At 42.1% G+C, this 18,920-nt stretch overlaps 1 protein-coding gene across 8 annotated transcripts in view; it reads right to left on the bottom strand.

The window, feature by feature from the left end:
* The window catches only part of FXR1 (FMR1 autosomal homolog 1), a 67,714-nt gene extending 61,055 nt beyond the window's left edge, over positions 1 to 6,659 (bottom strand). For 5 of the 8 annotated variants that reach the window (XM_030822858.1, XM_030822861.1, XM_030822859.1 and 2 more), the window contains exon 1: positions 6,352 to 6,659. In XM_030822858.1, the coding sequence (XP_030678718.1) occupies positions 6,352 to 6,402 (51 nt within the window). In that variant the 5' untranslated portion in view covers positions 6,403 to 6,659. Of the gene's footprint in view, positions 1 to 4,096; positions 4,439 to 6,351 lie in introns of those variants that run through there. The other 3 variants (XM_030822862.1, XM_030822863.1, XM_030822860.1) reach the window with 3 other exon arrangements.
* Positions 6,660 to 18,920: the final 12,261 nt, after the last annotated feature.

Raw genomic sequence — 18,920 nt, 5'->3', positions numbered from 1 at the left:
AAAGGCACAGCTCAAATCATTTCTCTGGGAGCCTCCCAATTTATTCCTCATAATTCTCCTCGTATTAGTAACAATTCAAAATTAGTAATAATGTGGCAAAACATATTTGTACTTCAAAAAATATTGCACCATAATGGTTCAAGAAATTGGTTCTGTGGCGTCAAACTTCAGAGTCTGAATCTTGAATCAGCATCTAAATTTACAGACCTGGATTCACTTAGCCTCAGTATTCTCAAATGGTGATGTTATCTACTTCACTGTGGTTGACAGGATTAAATGGGAAATTCGGGTAAGGCACCTACAAAGTCTGGTAAGTAGTCTGGGTACTCAATGAAAATTAATTACAGTTGCTAGAGGTAGATGGGACTGCCATCAACAGAAACTAGCAAACATTTCACAACTTATAAAGAGGTTAAAGGAAATAAAACTGCTTCATACTGCATATGAAAAAACCAAGGTGTTTACCTGGATAATCCTGCCAGTTAAAAGCTATTACAAGAATTAAGTGTCAATCATGGAATGAATGCATATTGGTCTTCCCACTACAAAAAAGCTAATTTGACAACCTTAAACACTGTGATAGAAGAACTTACTCAGAGTGATAATCCAGCAAAGTGTCTGTCCTTTTCCTAATGAAAATGTAAGCTCACTATCCTAAAATTTACTTTGAAAAATCCCTAATGCTGGCCAGACTCAGTGGTTCATGCCTGTAATCCCAGCACTCTGAGAGGCCCAGATGGGAGTACTGCTTGAGACCAGGAGTTTGAGACCAGCCTGATCAAAATAGCAAGACCCCATCTCTACTAAAAAATAAAAACTAAAAAATAAAACCAACCTCATAGAGTCCTTGGGAAAAGAAAATCAGGAAATATATATAGAAGCTTAATACACAATCTAGTAAAGAACAGGCTGTCATCTTAAACTATTATCTTACAGAAGACGCACAAATAGCTGACAGAAAATAACAGGCACATAAAAGTAAAAATATGGAAAAATAATGTTTTCTGGAAGTATTTAAAGCCAGGGCCTTGACAATATCTCTCTAGATAGATGTGCTTTTCTTCCATATTTTTTGTAATTATGTGTTGCTCTTCTAATACAAAATACAAAACTTTACAAGAAATATGCATTTAAATTGACTTTTTTTTTTTTTTTTTTTTTTTTGAGACAGAGTCTCACTCTGTCACCCAGGCTGGAGTGCAATGGCGTGGTCTTGGCTCACTGCAACCTCTGCCTCCTGGGTTCAAGCGATTCTCCCACCTCAGCTTCCCAAGTAGCTGGGACTACAGGCGTGTGCCACCACACCTGGCTAATTTTTGTGTTTTTAGTAGAGACGGGGTTTCTCTATGTTAGCCAGGCTGGTCTCGAACTCCTGACCTCATGATCCGCCCGCCTGGGCCCCACAAAGTGCTGGGATAACAGGCGTGAGCCACGGCGCCCGGCCTAAGTTGACTTTTTAATAACTGTGATCACCATCAGCAAGATAGAGTAGAAAATCCCAGCCTTCCTTCCCCTCCACGTTTTGCAACTATCTGTGAATGAAAATAAAAGCTGTTGTGCTCATTTATTTTGACATTCAGTTAAATCTTCATTCCTTAGCATTTTAATGAAAATTATCTTTTTAAAGATGCAAAACAACTATTTTAAAGTATCTGGAACTATGTATTTTTAAATTAACAGGGTGCCCTAATATTAAGACAATTATCTTTTTTTAAATTACAAATCTCCACAATGAAACCAACTAACAAGATTCTGTACTAACCTTGAAAAGTGAGCATACCCTCTGAACGCAATTTTACTATAATTCTATTGGTCATCATTATTAATATACCTACTGCATAATTTAGATTACGCTCAAATTCCACTTAATATTAAATCAAGCTAAACAGAATTATAGAAATATTATAGTACTTCGAGATTTGTTTTGTAGACAGTTACACAGTTGAAGCAGACAGCTCTAAAAGTAACTCTGGCCAGGCGCGGTGGCTCATGCCTGTATTCCCAGCACCTTGGGAGGCCGAGGCGGACGGATCACAAGGTCAGGAGATCGAGACCATCCTGGCCAACATGGTGAAACCCCGTCTCTACTAAAAATACAAAAAATTAGCTGGGCATGGTGGCGCGTGCCTGAAATACCAGCTACTCAAGAGGCTGAGGAAGGAGAATCGCTTGAACCAGTGAGTCAGAGATTGCAGCCAGCCAAGATTGAGCCACTGCACTCCAGCCTGGTGACAGAGCAAGACTCCGTCTCAAAAAAAAAAAAAAAAGTAACTCTACCTTCTGCAGAAAGTGATCGAAATCTTAGAGCTTACAGGTTCCCTTGGAACATCATGGAAACTTTCCTATGAGCCAGAAACTGAGTGACTTACTTTCAACTTGTATTTAAAATTATACTTATGGTCGGGCGCGGTGGCTCACAGCTGTAATCCCAGCACTTTGGGAGGCCGAGGAGGGGGGATCACTTGAGGTCAGGAGTTTGAGGCCAGCCTGGCCTACATAGTAAAACCCCGTCTCTACTAAAAATACAAAAATTGCCAGCCATGTTAGCGCATGCCTGTTGTCCCAGCTACTTGGGAAGGCTGAGGCAGGAGAATCACTTGAACCTGGGAGGTGGAGGTTGTAGTGAGCCGAGATCGCACCACTGCACTCCCACCTGGGCAACAGAGCAAGATTTTGTCTCAAAAAATAAAAATAAAATAAAATTATACTCAGCCCAAGGCCATCCAAATTGCAATGCTATTACAAAGACTAATATATATTTATACATCAGTTAAAAAGCACTTTAATGATGCAAATGAGCCGGAGCTTTCTTTGGAGTAATGGAATGTTCTGAAGGAAGACTGTGGCGGTGGTTACACAACTCTGTAAATACAGTCATTCAACTGTACACTTAAAAAAGGTTAGTTTTATAGAATATACATTCTACCTCAATAAAACTTTCTTTTTCAAGACACCTTAAATGTCCAGTAGTATAAAACCTAACATGCTACTTTAGGTATGAGAAGTACAGAAGTATAAAGCCTATAATGTTATTTTATGTAACAGCATAGCCCACCGTCAAATGCTTAATTAACATCTTCCCATTCTCTCTCATCCCCACAGATTTATAGGGCTGTGAACATGCACAAATCAAGTTTTTAATCTTTTTAACTATAGAGCCACTGTTAAATGCAGAACAATGTATTTAGCACACCACCATTTGTGTACATACTATTTTTTAAAGGCTACCCTAATTTTAGGTAAAATATTCAGATCTTCAGCATTTCACTGGTTACAATTAATTTGTGAAATGAAGTTTCAGTTCTACTACAAAAACTTTAATCAAAGTCTACAGAGCACTGCCTCAAGGCATGATAACTGACTTTGAAACTCATCAATGGCAATTCACACTTACAGCCAAATGTGTGTCTTCTGCCTATACCGGGGTAAGAGGAGGGGCAAAGAGGGAAATTCAGATCACCTGTACACTGAAAAACACCACAAAAAAAAAAACAAAGAAATACACTAAAATGTTAACAGCTCTCATCTCAAGGCAACTTCTAGTTTTTGCTGAGTTCCAAAATTCCCTCAGTGACCATGTATTATCTTCTAAATTGGAAAAAAACTAATTAAAATTAAATTGCTTCTACACTAAATGGAAGCCGGACTCAAAACACTACACAATACATTGTATGATTCTATACACGTAACGTTGTGAATAAGAAAAACTATGGGGACAGAAAACACTCTAGAAGCTGGGGTTGAGAAATGGTTGACTGAAAAGGGCATGACGGAAATTTGGGGGCTATGAATCTTGATAAATGCTGACACAACCACAGTTAACGTGACAGTTAATCTTGATAATTGTCAGCATTTATCAACATTCATAACCGTACACCAAAAAAGGCTTATTTCACTCTATGTAAATTAACCTCAACTTTTACATTCTAATGAATAAAAAGCAATAAATTTCTGTGCAATAAGCCAATGGTTTTAAAGTCAGCAGTTTAATAGGATAAAAATATACTGGGGATCACTGAACTACTTCAAGCCCCTCATGTTAGACAGAGATTTTTCAGGGGTCCATTGTTAGATAATGGTAAGGTGAAGTACAGACCTAGAATTCTCATCTGTTTACTTCAAATCCAGGACTCTTTTCCACTTCGCCATTCTCATTCTTCCAGAGTTCTGAAGACCAGTTTCCACAAAGTGCATGTGCAAGTGGATTATGGCTGGACATAAAATTCCAAATGTTCAAGCGTACATGATTTCAGTGCACACACAGGTGGCTAGTGTCCTTTCCAACCTTTGTCAAAGTACCAACTCACTTTGTGAGGCAAAATGAGTAATGGAGTCAAAGTCTAAGTAGAAACAAGCAGTAGATTGTAGATATGTATAGAGATCAATTATAAATACTTCAGAGTTCCAAAATGGGGACATTTGATTCATTGTGAATTGACTGGAAAAAAAAAATACCGTGAGAAACCAAAGTAAGACTGCAAACAATCTTTACTAAAACAAATTACCTTCACCTTATTAAAAAAAGGAAAAAAGATCTTGCATAGCAGGCTATTGACAAATATACTTTGCTAAAAATAGTTGTCTACCACATGCATGATGCAGAACCATGAATTAAAGCAAAATAATCACTTTATTTTTTCCAATACGCAAGAAAAAATGCATACCTCCCTTATACAAGAACTATAGAGCCAAATAGTGAGAATTTAAAACTTTTCGGGAAAGGGGTGGGGGGTGATGCAAAACGACTTATCTACACTTGATAGGAAAAACATGGATAAGTCTATTCTTTGCGCCGTCTTACCCAGCGAACTGTATCTGCAGTAGTCCAGGGAAAGCAACCACCAGGTTTCAATAACAACAAAAGTCAATTAACTATGTACTCAAATTTCACCTAGGTCATTGGTCTGACATCAAGTCTTAAACCGAGAACGTTAATGTAACTACTCACGCATTAACATAAAGTCTCATTTCCAACAGGCACTGTTCCTACTTTAAGTTTACCACCTAAGGAGATTTAAACTTGCAAAAAGCTTAGGGGGATCCTTTATACGCTGTGATTCCCCATTATGCTAGTACCACGTGACAGTTAAACCAAATCCACAGAGCTAATCAGTAAACTAAGAAAATCAAAATGCAGAAAATAGAAAATCGTGGCCAAATAAAATAAAAACCCATGGGATAAAAGGTACGCTGAAATGAAAACCTGTGAGAACTCATTTTGCATACGCACAATACTCATGTATTAGAAGAAGGCCCTTCATAAAAATAGCCAAGACTCTCAAACATTTGAGATGCTGGCTTAGTGAGATTGACTGACAGACAACAGCTGGGGAGATTCTGTATTGATCTCGTTAAAGCCTGGCATTATTTCGGGAAAATAAGGAGAAAAGAACGCTATAGCGGCAAAAAATAAACTAGTAGGATTTCATTTTCAGATATGTGAACGCTGAATGCCCCACTAAATTCCTCTACTCTATTCCTCTTACGTTTTTCAGCCCCGATTCCATAGTAATGCATGTCCTTCCTCCCCAAGCAAACAAAAAACCTCGTGGGGGTAAAAACAAAAACAAAACAAAACCTCCCTCCAAAAACAGGGGCAGTGATATAAAGAAATTAGTCACCTCTCCACCTATCTCCCTGATCCATTTCGCATTTTAAATCTTACTTTAAAGCTCACAACTCTCCTTTTCTTCCGTAATAGAGGGGCTAAGGCGCCGCCCAATTTCCCAGGCCGCAAAAATATTCCAACCCGCCACAATTCAAGGTTTTCTGCTTTTCTGTATTCGATCCTAACCCTCAATCTGGTACCCCCATTCTCCTCAGACACTGAAGATTTGTTGGCCCAAAACTCAAATACAAGGGTAAATTCCAAAGATTCCGCGATACACCCGCCCCAGGGGGTGGGGAGGGGTCGGAGGAGCGGGCTGAGGAGCTCCCGCCCGGCCCAGTTCGAGGGGCGGGGGAGCGGGTGTGACCACACAATCCCACCGCCTCCTTTCACGACTCCCCCACCTCCCAGAGCTCGGGCCTGCTCCGAAGGAGCTCCGGCCGCCCAGCAGCCACTCAGCTGCTTCCCACCGGCCCGCCAAGAACCGTACTAGCAACCAAGAGGGTTCATAACTAGGAAAATGCAAGAGGTGTCCGACGTGTGGTTTTTAAAACATAACGGAGCCCCGGCCCCCGAGACCGTTAAACCGCGGGTGGAGGGGGGAGAAGCAAGGAATCCAGCGGCCTCGAGCTTTGGCCTGGCTGCCTTTCCGACCCCAAACCTCACTCTCTGGGACCACCAACCCTCCCTCAAACGCGCTCCAGCCCCCAGAACACTCGACGAAGTGGCAATACGGTCAGTACCTTGTAGAAAGCCCCGTTGGAGCCGCGAACCTCCACCGTCAGCTCGGCCATGTTGGAACCGCAAAGGCCGCTGGGAAGAGATTCTAGAAACTTTCCAACCAGAGGGGAGGAGGGGGGAGGGGCGAGAAGGAGGCGGGGAAAGGGGAGGGGAAAACAGGGCTGGGATTGGGATCCCCCGCCCCTCACCCCTGGGGTCTCAACGTGCCGCCACGACTCTCCAGGTGGGATCCCGGCGCACCCCGCATCACTGGCCTTGGGCTCCGCCTGCCGCCGTCTACGTCGGGTTTGCCTCCCGACACAGTCACCCGACCTTTGTTGACCCGCCCCTAGGTCCCCGCCCCACAGTGCCCGCTGTTCGCACCGCGGCGGCGGAGTAGTGCTTTCAGCTGCCACAGAAGGAACTGCCCAGGCACAGCCTGCCCGGCGCATCGGCATTCCCCTGCGCTCCGGCATCCTGACCTTAAACTTCTGGAAGTGCTGGCTGCCCTGGAATGGCTTTCTCACCCACTTTTTTGGGCTCCAGTTGCCCTGGGGAAGAGGGATGCCTACAAAATAGACATGCTATTGTGCCCCAAGTTATTTCGCCCCGCTCTTTTTTTAAAAAAAGCTGGGCCCTCTCGACTCAAATTCCACAGTTCCACACCCCCTCAAACAATTTGGCCTAGCCCTCTCCCCACCTGTTACCACTTTAACTATTTAAAAGTCAAACTGAGTATTTTCAGGGCAAGTTAACTGTGTTCACAACCTAGGACAGAGTTTGGGTGAATTCGCCTTATTAAAAGTAGTCAGACAAACTTAATAGAGCAGGAGACCACGTTTTCCTCTGCTAAATGCGTGCAAATTTCCACAAATAGGATCAAAGCAGAACCATCTGCAGTTTTGTAAGCATAACAAATACTTTGGGTATGGACTTTAACAACTTAATACTGAAGCTCCTTCCCTAAGCAAGGGCTTTGGAAAATAATACTGTAAGTGCTCCTTGTTATACTTACATTATTACCATTTTCGCAGAGAAACTTAAGAAAGGATACTTTGCTAACATTCTATACTTCCCATGAAGTGCCCACTGACCCAGTTTTTCAGATTCTAAAAAAAAAAAAAATGTACATAACATTTTATGAGCACGTCTGCATCTCTCAAGATTCTGGGAAAAAATGAGGGCTGTGAAAGTGCTCACTGTTGTTATGTACAGGATATTCTATTTATTTATTTATTTATTTATTTAGAGACAGGGTCTCACTCTGTTACCCAAGATGGAGTGCAGTGGCGTGATTACGTTGCAGCCTGGATTTCCCAGGCTCAGGTGATTCTCCCACCTCAGCCTCCTGAGTAGCTGGGACTACAATATTTATTTTATCTTATTTATGATTTTTTTTTAGACAGAGTCTCGCTCTATCGCCCAGGCTGGAGTGCAGTGGCGTGATCTTGGCTCACTGCAACCTCCGCCTCCTGGTTCAAGTGATTCTCCTGCCTCAGCCTCTGGAGTGGTTGGGATTACAGGCGTGCACCACCACACCCAGCTAATTTTTTTGTGTTTTTAGTAGAGACAGGGTTTCACCATGTTGGCCAGGCTGGTCTCGAACTCCTGACTTCATGATATGCCCGCCTCGGGATTACAGACATGAGCCACCGTGCCCAGCCTATTTATTCACTCCCGGCCTTTTTTTTTTTTTTTTTTTTAAGACAGGATCTCTATCGCCGAGGCTGAAGTGCAGTGGCACAATCGTAGCTCACTGTAACCTTGAACTCTTGGCCATCCCACACTGGGCTGGGATGTTTAAAGGGTTCATCATAATGAGAAAAATGTAAATAACCAAATGCCCATCAATGAGTAATAGCCACCATTTATTAAGGGCACCTTATGCTAACACTTTATATTGTATCTCATTATGATCCTTCAGAATTATAATGTCCTATTTGCTTTTTTAAAAAGTTTTCTTTAGATATAATTCTCCCATTTATAGTGTACAATTCAGTAGTTTTTAATATATTCACAGATTTGTGCAACCATCACCACAGTCAATTTTAGAACATTTTCATCACTGCAAAAATAACCTCATACCTGTTAGCATTCACTCTAGATTTAACCCCAACTCCCCAGGCCCTAGGAAATCACTAACCTGTTTTCTACCTGTATAGATTTGCCTAGTCTAAATATTTAATATAAATGAAATCGCAGAATATGTGGTGTTTTACAACTGGCTTTCTTTTTTCTTTTTCCTTTTTTTTTTTTTTGAGACAGAGTCTCACTCTGTTGCCCAGGCTGGAGTGCAGTGGCTTGATCTCCGCTCACCGCAACCTCCACCTCCTGGACTAAAGCGATTCTCCACCTCAACCCCCACCCCCCAAGTAGCTGGGAGTACAGACACCACCCACCACCCCCGCCTAATCTTTGTATTTTTTGTAGAGACGGGGTTTCGCCGTGTTGCCCAGGCTGGTCTCAAACTCCTAAGCTCAAGTTATCCTCTGCCTCCGCCTCAGCCTCCCAGAGTGCTAGGATTACAAACGTAAGCCACTGCACCTGGCCTATGATTGGCTTCTTTCATTTAGTATAATGCTTTATAGTTTCATCCATGTTGTAGAATGTATTACTACTCATTCCTTTTTGTCAAATATACTGTTGTATGGATATACCACATCATTTTATTTATTAATTCATCAGTTGATAGACATTTGTGTTGTTTCTACCTTTTGGCTGTTAGGAATAATGCTGCTATGAAAATTTCTGTATATGTTTTGGTATAGACAGATGTATGTTTTTGTTTCCGTTGAGTATATAGCTAGAAATGGAATTGCTGACTCGTGATAACTCCATGTTTAAACCTTTTGAGGAATTGCCAGACTTTTCCAAAGTGGCTGCATTATTTGCATTCCCACCAGCAGCGTATGAGGGTCCGAGTTTGCTTTTCTTTATGGGTTCCCCTCTCCTTTCCTGTCCTCCCCTCCCCTCCCCTCTCCTCCTTTTCTCTTCTCTTCTTCTCTCTCTCTCTCTCTGTTTTGGCTTTCAGTGTATTTTTTGTTTGTTCTCAATGTGAGTGATTTTGAATATAGATGCAAAAGTTCCACTTGGGCACAGGCCAAAGCATCTCATACTGCCTGAACTCTAAAGAATAAGTATTGTCCCTCTTCAGGCCTTGCATAGCAAAAACATTTGAATTTGGAACCCAGCCAACACTTTACTACTTCTTCTAGGTAGACTTCATGATTTCAGTTAAGCAACTGAGCTCTATAGCAACCAGTAACACATGTAAGATCAGACAAGCTCTAAGTGTCAGAACTACGATTTGAGCCATCTTACTTTCCATTTCCAATGCCACATCAATAACTGCAGCCTCCATGTAATATTCAAAATGGGACATTACACAAACTTTAAAATTTTGATATAGATATATTTTCATCATCATAAAAAGATGTTCACTTTAAAGAAGAATGTCACAAAACACCATACATAATCATATTAAAATATATACACAGTATGTATATACATATATAAAGTCTGAAAGTTAATATTTCCATATATTATTAGAGGATATTTCCAGAAGATGGGCTAATGATTTACATAAACTATATAATGTCTATATTTTTGCCCCATCTGAATTTTTCGCAATGAGCATGTTACCTGATCATCAAAAAAAAAAAAAAAAAAAAGATCTTTTTGGCTGGGCACAGTGGCTCAGACCTTTAATTCCAGCACTTTGGGAGGCCAAGGCAAGGGGATCACCTGAGGCCAGAAGTTTAAAGCTAGGCTGGGCAACACAATGAGAGCTCTACAAAGAGACAAAAGTTAGCAGGGTGTGGTGGTGTGCACCTGTAGTCCAGGCTACTCAGGAGGCTGAGGCAGGAGGATTGCTTGAGCCTGGAGGTCGAGGCTGCAGTGAGCTGTGTTTGCACCACTGCATTCCAGCCAGGGCAACAGAGCAATACACTGTCCCAAAAAAAAAAAAAAAAAAGATATTTTCATTTTTTAAATACTATACCATGGAATATTCTACAGCCACTAGCAATGAAATTATAGAAGATTACTGATATTAGAAGATGTCTGTAACTGTAAAAAGCAGCTTATATATGCAACCAATTTTGTACAGGATACGTATATGTATATTGCATGAAAATGTATTACAAAGACTTTACCAAAATGCTAACAGTGGTTCTCTTAGGGTAGTGGCATTATGAATATTTATTTCTCTCTCTCTCTCTCTCTGTGTGTGTGTGTGTGTGTGTGTGTGTGTGTGTGTGTGTGTGTGTGTATGTTTAAATAGGGATTGGGGTCTCGCTGTGTTAACCAGGCCCATCCTGGACTCATGGGCTCAAGCAATCCTCCTGCCTGGGTCTCCTAAAGTCCTGGGATCAGAGGCATGAGCTACCATGCCCTGCCTTCTTTGTGAGTTTCTATATTTTCCAAGTTTTCTGTATTGAAAAGTAGTACTATTTCGTTTTTCTTTTCTTTCCTTTTTTTTTTTTTTTTTTTGAGACAGAGTCTCACTTTGTTGCTCAGGCTGGAGTGCAGTGGCCCGATCTTGGCTCACTGCAACCTCCGCCTCCCAGGTTCAAGTGATTCTTCTGCCTCAGCCTCTTGAGTAGCTGGGATTACAGGCTCTCCTGCCCCAGCCTCCTGAGTAGCTGAGATTACAGGCTCTCCTGCCCCAGCCTCCTGAGTAGCTGGGATTACAGGCACCCACCACCATGCCCGGCTAATTTTGCACTTTTAGTAGAGATGGGGTTTCACCACATTGGTCAGGCTGGTCTCGAACTCCTGACTTCAGGTGACTTGCCCACCTTGGCCTTCCAAAGTGCCGGGATTACAGGCATGAGCCACTGTACCTGGCCCCTTTCCTTCTTTTTAACTGCTCCTTTTGGAGCAGGGCTACCCCACAGGCAGTGTGCCCAAAGGAATCCGATTCTTTAAATAGGCAGAATTTTTGACAAAGATCAAAGCTAAAAAGAAGAAATACAATTTTCTTCAGAAGAAAGAGTATCCTTTCTGCTCTGTAGACAATCCAGGACTGAGATGCATTAATGCAGAACTGAGGGTCTGAGGTCTGGGCACCAGTAGTGACCGAGAAAAATAGGATGTTCTGAAAGTCAATAGACAAGACATGGTTCTCAACTTTAGGATCGTATTTCAGGCCTATGCAATCGTGCCATTTTTCAACTCTTAAGCTGCTTTCCTTTACTATGCTTTTTAGGCAACTCTTATAATGTAACTCTTACGCTCATTCCACCTTAATTAAATTGCTAATAGTGCTGAGATATTGTGATGTTGCGGTTAAGGGCACGAACTTTAGAATTAGAATCCTTTATTTGCTATATGGTCTTTAGTGAGTTGGTTAACATCTCTGAGCTTTAGTTCTCTCTTTTTAAAATGTAGAATAATGTTTACCTCAATGGGCTAATAAGATCAAGTGAAGAAATATATGTAAAGGTGCTGACTACACAGTGGCATGTAATAAGCACTTAAATTATTATTATTAAACTCTAGAAGTCTATTACTGCTAGATTCAGTATTTTAAGCACAAGACTCATTTATCTGAAATCATTATAAATACTTAGTGATTTTTTTTTTTTTTTGAGACAGAGTTTCACTCTTGTTGCCCAAGCTGGAGTGCAATGGCACGATCTTGGCTCACCACAATCTCTGCCTCCCAAGTTCAAGCGATTCTCATGCCTCAGCCTCCTGGGCCACCATGCCTGGCTAATTTTTTGTATTTTTAGTAGAAATGGGGTTTCACCATGTTATCCAGGCTGGTCTTGAACTCCTGACCTCAGATGATCCGCCCACCTTGGCCTCCCAAAGTGCTGAGATTACAGGCGTGAGCCACCTCGCACAGCCTTACTTAGTGGTTTTTTTTTTTTTTTTTTTTGAGATGAGTCTTGTTCTGTCGCCCAGGCTGGAGTGCAGTGGTGCAATCTCGGCTCACTGCAAGCTCCGTCTCCTGGGCTCATGCCATTCTCCCACCTCAGCCTCCTGAATAGCTGGGACTACAGGCACATGCCACCACGCCCAGCTAATTTTTTTGTATTTTTAGTAGAGACGGCTAATCCCTATTCATTATTGGATCATGAAATGAATTCAGTGGATATTATCAACATTTTAAAAGTTGAAATAAAATACTAACGAATAGACCAGAGAACTTTCCACTAATAAAGGCTTACTTAAATGTTTGAGAAACATTGGCCTAGTGCTATTTGAAGCTAATGGTGGTCCCCTCCTTTTAAATAAGAGCACAGTAACATTGATTTAAAGAAAAAAAAACTTAAAAATAAATAAATGCACTTAAGATAACAGTTATGGAAGATTAAAAATAATAAAATGCACAATTATGGAAAGAGAAAATAAAATGAACAGTTATAGAAGGACAAAGATGATTAAAAATTATTAATTGCATATGTTTTTCTTTTTTTATTTGTTTCTTTTTTTGTGATGGAGTCTCGCTCTGTTGCCCAGGCTGGAGAGCAGTGGCACAGTCTTGGCTCACTGCAACCTCCCGGGTTCAAGCGATTCTCCTGCCTCCGTCTCCCAAGTAGCTAGAATTACAGGCACCTGCCACCACGCCCAGCTAATTTTTTGTATTTTTAGTAGAGACAGGGTTTCACCATGTTGGCTAGGCTGGTCTTGAACTCCTGACCCCGTGATCTGCCTGCCTTGGCCTCCCAAAGTGCTGGGACTACAGGCGTGTGCCACCGCACCTGGCCTTGTGTATGTTTTTCAAAATCTTCACTACAGTAATAAGTTATGATATTCATAAAAGTCTAAGGTCAAGTCTATGTTTACAATAAAATAACTCCTAGTTTCCAATGCTTTCAAGACCACCAAAATAAAAAAAAGTACTTTTTGAAGTCCATGGCATCCTAGCTCATATTTTATGCCTACGAATAAAATTCTAAAGTCATATCTTTTTAGTTCATTAGAAATTCTAAAGTCTTATCTTTTTAGTTCATTAAAAATGTCTTTGATAAAACATTCTATATTTTTACAGAAGCAGACGTATACCCATCATTCAGACTTTAGTTTGTAAACGCAGTTCCCCAATAATAGGAACCAAGGCTTCCAGGAGAAATGGCTGATTCCATGTCAGGGGAAGGAGAGTATGAGATGAACCTAGTACATGCTGCTGTGCCACAATGTACGTATAGCTCAAATACTGATGGACCATGTTATAAGAACCCACCAGCCAGTTTGGAGACTTTCCCACTGGCTAAATCTGATAAACTGAGTTTGTTGTTTGTTTTTGAGACAGAGTCTCGCTAAGTCGCCTGGGCTAGAGTGCAGTCACTGCAACCTCCGCCTCCCAGGTTCAAGTGATTCTCCTGCCTCAGCCTCCTGAGAGTCGGGATTACAAGCCTGCGCCACCACGCCTGGCTGATTTTTGTATTTTTAGTGGAGACAGGGTTTTGCCATGTTTTCCAGGGTAGTCTTGAACTCCTAAGCTCAGGTGATCCACCGCCTTGGCCTCCCAAAGTGCTGGTGTTGTAGGACTTTTCCTTAGTTCAGCTAAGGTGGGGTCCTTGTCTGTCCCACAGCTGCAAAAATTTAGGCTCACAGATGGTTTGAAGGGTGAGTAAAGCAGGGTTTTATTGGATGAAAAGGAAGAAAAGGGGAAAACAGGGACTCTCGCTAGGTCAGAGTCTCTGTCAGAGCACTTCCCACACGCTATTTGAATCCCAGTTTCCACACAGGAAGAAGAGGGGCCAGTCTCCTCCCTGCTGCAAAGTGAACTTCCCAAGGCTCTATGTCAGTGGGCAGACTGGCTGGAGTTTCTCTGAGGACCCCCTCCCACCTGGCTGTCTCATTCCCCCCTCTAAAGAAGTACATCTGGCCAGGTGCGGTGACTTACGCCTGTAATCCCAGCACTTTGGGAGGCTGAGGCGGGCAGATCACCTGAGGTCGGGAGTTCAAGACCAGGCTGACCAACGTGGAGAAAGCCTGTCTCTACTAAAAATACAAAATTAGCCAGGCATGGTGGCATATGCCTATAATCCCAGCTACTCAGGTGGCTGAGGCAGGAGAATCACTTGAACCCGGGAGGTGGAGGTTGCAGTGAGCTAAGATCATGCCATTGCACTCCAGTCTGGGCAACAAGAGCCGAAACTCCATCTCAAAAAAAAAAAAAAAAAAAGTACATCTAACTACTCTTAGATTAAGGATAAGGACGAAGACCAATCTTAACTGCTTCCTGCTGACAGAGGGTGCTGTTCTGGGGGAAATAGCAGTCAGAGCTCCCTCAGAGGCCTATTTAAGGGTTCCCGGCAGAAGGGGCCATTGTCAGAAGCTCCAGTTGCATGACTGTTTGGAGTCTGATGGCCTGAAGGCAAGAACAGACAAACCAGGTTATTAGAAAACATGTATCAAAACGAAACAAGGGTAGGGGTAAGGATAGCTCAAAAATCCTTAGGCCTTTTACCAGTTTCCACAGGGAGAGGGAGGCCAAAAGCCCAACTGGAAAAAAATTTACCCTTTTGCCAGTATGTTGGGCTTCTGGGTTCCCTTCCCCTAAGTCCCATCCTAAGACAACAAGTTTAAGGCTTGGCCAAATTAACTCTTTCAGGTTGGAGGATGCATCTCAGGGGAGTGTAGTATGAAAACACAATTACCTATTAGTGAAGAGAGAACAGAGGAGGAGAAAGGAAAAAGAAGGAATTTTTAAAGGAGTCCCAGAGGTTCAGTATGCATTCGAATGGGGTACAGACTGAAGATGAATGGCTACCCATCCAGAAAGAGGGAGGCAGGTTTCCCTGGTTCCCTTCTCTTCCTAGCAAATACCCAGGGTATGTGAGGGAGAGAGGGAAGAGCATCCTATTTCCATCTTCCGTCCTTGCATCCCCGAGTCCCTGCGACCTTGGCAGGTGCCGCCATGGGTGTCAAAGCGACTTGCACCCATGAAGCAGGGGGTGTCCAGGGGGTGAGAATCATCTGCTCTTATCCACATATACCCTATCTCCCCTGCTGTCAGTAGCCTTGGAGTTGCCTAGACCTAATTTACATCATGGATACTAACATGGCCTTTATCCATGAAATAAGAAGCTTGGACTTGGCTTAATCGGCAGGAATCAGCCACGCTCACCTGCGCTGTGCCTTTTAACCTCTGTTGTCATCTGCCTCTGGATCCCTTAGATCCAGTTTTCTTTCCCAGGGCTTTGACTTGAAGCTTGAAATTGAGTCTGGGACAAAAATGTGTCACGAGGGGGCGGTACATAGATTCCTTATCATAAGCCGAATGCTAAGGTGAAACTGTGGAATTGAGTCCTCCTCCAACAAGGGAGAGAAAAGGATGTCTTGTGACACACCCAGATAACTGGTAGCTATAGTTATGCTTGTTAGGATTTGGGTGCATGGTTCCTGGCTTTTGTTAGCTCCCTTGGTTTTACTTTCCCAAAAAGGAAACCTCCTAGTGATGGACATCATATTTATCCCCATCACCTAGCAGGATTTGTAGGATAATTGCCCAGAACCCAAATATTGATCTTGATTTCTACATTACCATCCCTCTTGTCTTTTCTGAGTTGCAGCTAGAGATTACTGGTTGGTTCACAGGAACAAGCAGGGCTAGTCTAACATGTAGGCGAAAACTTAAAAACAACTAGTGAGTTTAGAATTTAGTGACAAATGTATGATAAGTTGGGGAACACAGTTTCTGTCTCTCCAGTCCTCATTTTTGTTAAAAATAAAAAAATTACGATAGGACTGAGTGGTTTGCAAAATAGATTTTAATCTTTTTTTTTTTTTTTTTTTAACAGAGTCTTGCTCTGTCACCCAGGCTGGAGTGCAGTGGCACAATCTCAGCTCACTGCAACCTCTGCCTGCCAGGTTCAAACAATTCTCCTGCCTCAGCCTCCCAAGTAGTGGGGACTACAGGCGTGTGCCACCATGCCCAGCTAATTTATTTTTGTATTTTTAGTAGAGACAGGGTTTCACCATGCTGGCCAGGCTGGTCTCGAACTCCTGACCTCCTGATCAGCCTGCCTCGGCCTCCCAAAGCACTGGGATTACAGGCGTGAGCCACCACGCCCAGCCCAATAGATTTTAATCTTATACTTGGCCTGATTATTTGCATAAAGTGCAGCAAGAATAATTACTTCTACGTAGGCCTTTTGGATTGGCTTTGATGGAACTCTGTTCCCCAAGGGATCTAAGATAAGACCTTTTAAAGCTGAGCCCAACCATGGATTTGTATCCTCAAACACCTGTGAGTTGGGTGATTCTCTCCTCTTAAGGTCTCAAGATAAACTTGGAGCTTCTAGACCTGTTAGAAAGTGACATTCTTTACTGACCACAGGTCAGGAATCCTGTACAGGGACTGCGTAGGCAAGGGTATGAAGCCAGTTTCCCCACTGGGCTTTTATTGGCTCTGTAAGTTGAGATTGACTCCTTAAAGGAAAGCATACCCTTCCAGTGGTAAAATGACCAGTTTCTCCAACTGGGTCCTTTTGCAAAAGAAAATGGATTCTTAGCGCACTGATGCAAACAACTATATTGCCACATGAATGCTCACAGATAGTTTCCAAATTTTAGAGGAACCAGGCAGAGAAAAACAAACATACTCCAAATTTTGTTCATAGGAGCATACCTTACTCAGTTATTAAAGGCCTTAAATAGTTCAAAATGGCCAGATGCGGTGGTTCACTCCTGTAATCCCAGCACTTTGGGAGGCCAAGGCGGGCAGATCACCTGAGGTCAGGAGTTCAAGACCAGCCTGACCAACATGGTGAAACCTCGTCTCTACTAAAAATACAAAAAATCAGCCAGGCATGGTGGTGAGTACCTGTAATCCCAGCTACTTAGGAGGCTGAGGCAGAAGAATCATTTGAACCCAGGAAGTGGAGGTTGCAGTGAGCCGAGATAGCACCATTGCACTCCAGCCTGGGTGACAAGAGCAAAACTCCATCTCAAAAAAAAAAAAAAAAAAGTTTCCTTGACTCTGAAAAACAAAACAAGGATCAGCAATATTCCAAGCAAATTTCAAAAAGGTTGCTTCAGAGTCCTGTACATTTTCCTTTATTCCAATGTTACAATCTCTAAAGTTATGAGAAGCCTATATTTGAGAGCACCTGTTAAAGTTCTATAGCTCATCATGGCCGGGCATGGTGGCTCACGCCTGTAATCCTAGCACTTTCAGAGGCCAAGGCAGGCAGATTACCTGAGGTTGGGAGTTCAAGACCAGCCTGGCCAACATGGTGAAACCCCATCTCTACCAAAAAATAAAAATAAAAATAAAAAAATAAAGTTATATAGCTCATTATAAACCATCTTTGAAAAGGATTAAAACAAGACAACAATTATCTGTGAATAGCAAAATGTCCAGGGTAGTTAGTTAGAAATACTATTGACAAAGAAGTTTGGTTATCTCCATGGTTTACAATAACTTAACATAAAAACCTTAATTACAATTGACAGCATATATTCAGACATTAGAATTTTAGAAATTCCATACAATTTGGAACATGTATTAGCATTATTCAGCAAGATACAACTAAAGAAGATTGAGCATATTTTGGCAATTCTATGTACCTAAACTTGTCACATAATCCTGTTTACCTCTCTTTTCTGGACACTTCAGGGGCCCTCTAAAGTATTCAAAAAGCCAGGTGCCAGGAAAGACAATTTTGAAACTGAAGTTTGATTTTGGGAAGGCTGTTAAATGTTTGAGGTTTGAAACACTTGATATTATGAAATAGAATTCCAGATTTCTGGGCTGGGCATGGTGGCTCACACCTGTAATCCCAGCACTTGGGGAGGCCAAGATGGGTGGATTATCTGAGGTCAGGAGTTTGAGACCTGCCTGGCCAACATGGTGAAACACTGTCTCTACTAAAAATACAAAAATTAGCTGGGTGTGGTGGCGCGTGCCTGTAGTCTCAGCTACAAAGGAGGCTGAGGCAGGAGAATCACTTCAGCCAGGGAGGCAGAGATTGCAGTGAGCCGAGATTGCACCACTGCACTCCAGCCTGGGCGGCAGAGCAAAACTCTGTCTCAAAGGAAATTAAAAAAGAATTCCAAATTACCATAAGTTATTTATTTTGCCAAAATCATGACTTAGAAAGTTTAAAGAAGCAAAAATCTTTTATAACCCTTTACAAATTTTGCCGAAGAGCAGATTATCACCTTAGGAAAACCTTGTTATTTTATTTTATTTTATGTTTTTTTTTGAGATGGAATCTTGCTCAGTCACCCAGGCTGGAGTGCAGTGGCAGTTTGTAACCTTAAAACAGATGCAAACCTTGCATCTGATCTGCATTTTACCAATAGTCTTTAGGACTGTTTTTATTTCTCAAAGATTAAAGTCATGTGAACTAAAAGGTACCACAGCATTTATCTTCCCTTTAAAAAGTATTTGATCCAAGCCCTTGTCTTCCTTTAGGCCAAATTAATTAGAGCTCTTTTTGCAGACATTATGCACAACATGCACACTGAGAGGCAGGAGAAAACCCAGTCATTGGGTGTCACCCTGTAAGAAACAGGGCTAGGAAAACATGCAGATATCAAACCAGAAAGAAACTTATTCCCTAAGTCAGGATTGCTAAACAAAGCCTTGCCACCGGAGTTACAAGCCTTGCCCTCAGGATATAAAATA

The sequence above is a fragment of the Nomascus leucogenys genome, chromosome 11 (assembly GCF_006542625.1).
Source record: "Nomascus leucogenys isolate Asia chromosome 11, Asia_NLE_v1, whole genome shotgun sequence".
In the NCBI taxonomy this organism is placed as follows: domain Eukaryota; kingdom Metazoa; phylum Chordata; class Mammalia; order Primates; family Hylobatidae; genus Nomascus; species Nomascus leucogenys.
The sequence above is the reverse complement of the archived record's forward strand: the minus strand, read 5'-3'. Positions and strand labels throughout refer to the sequence as shown.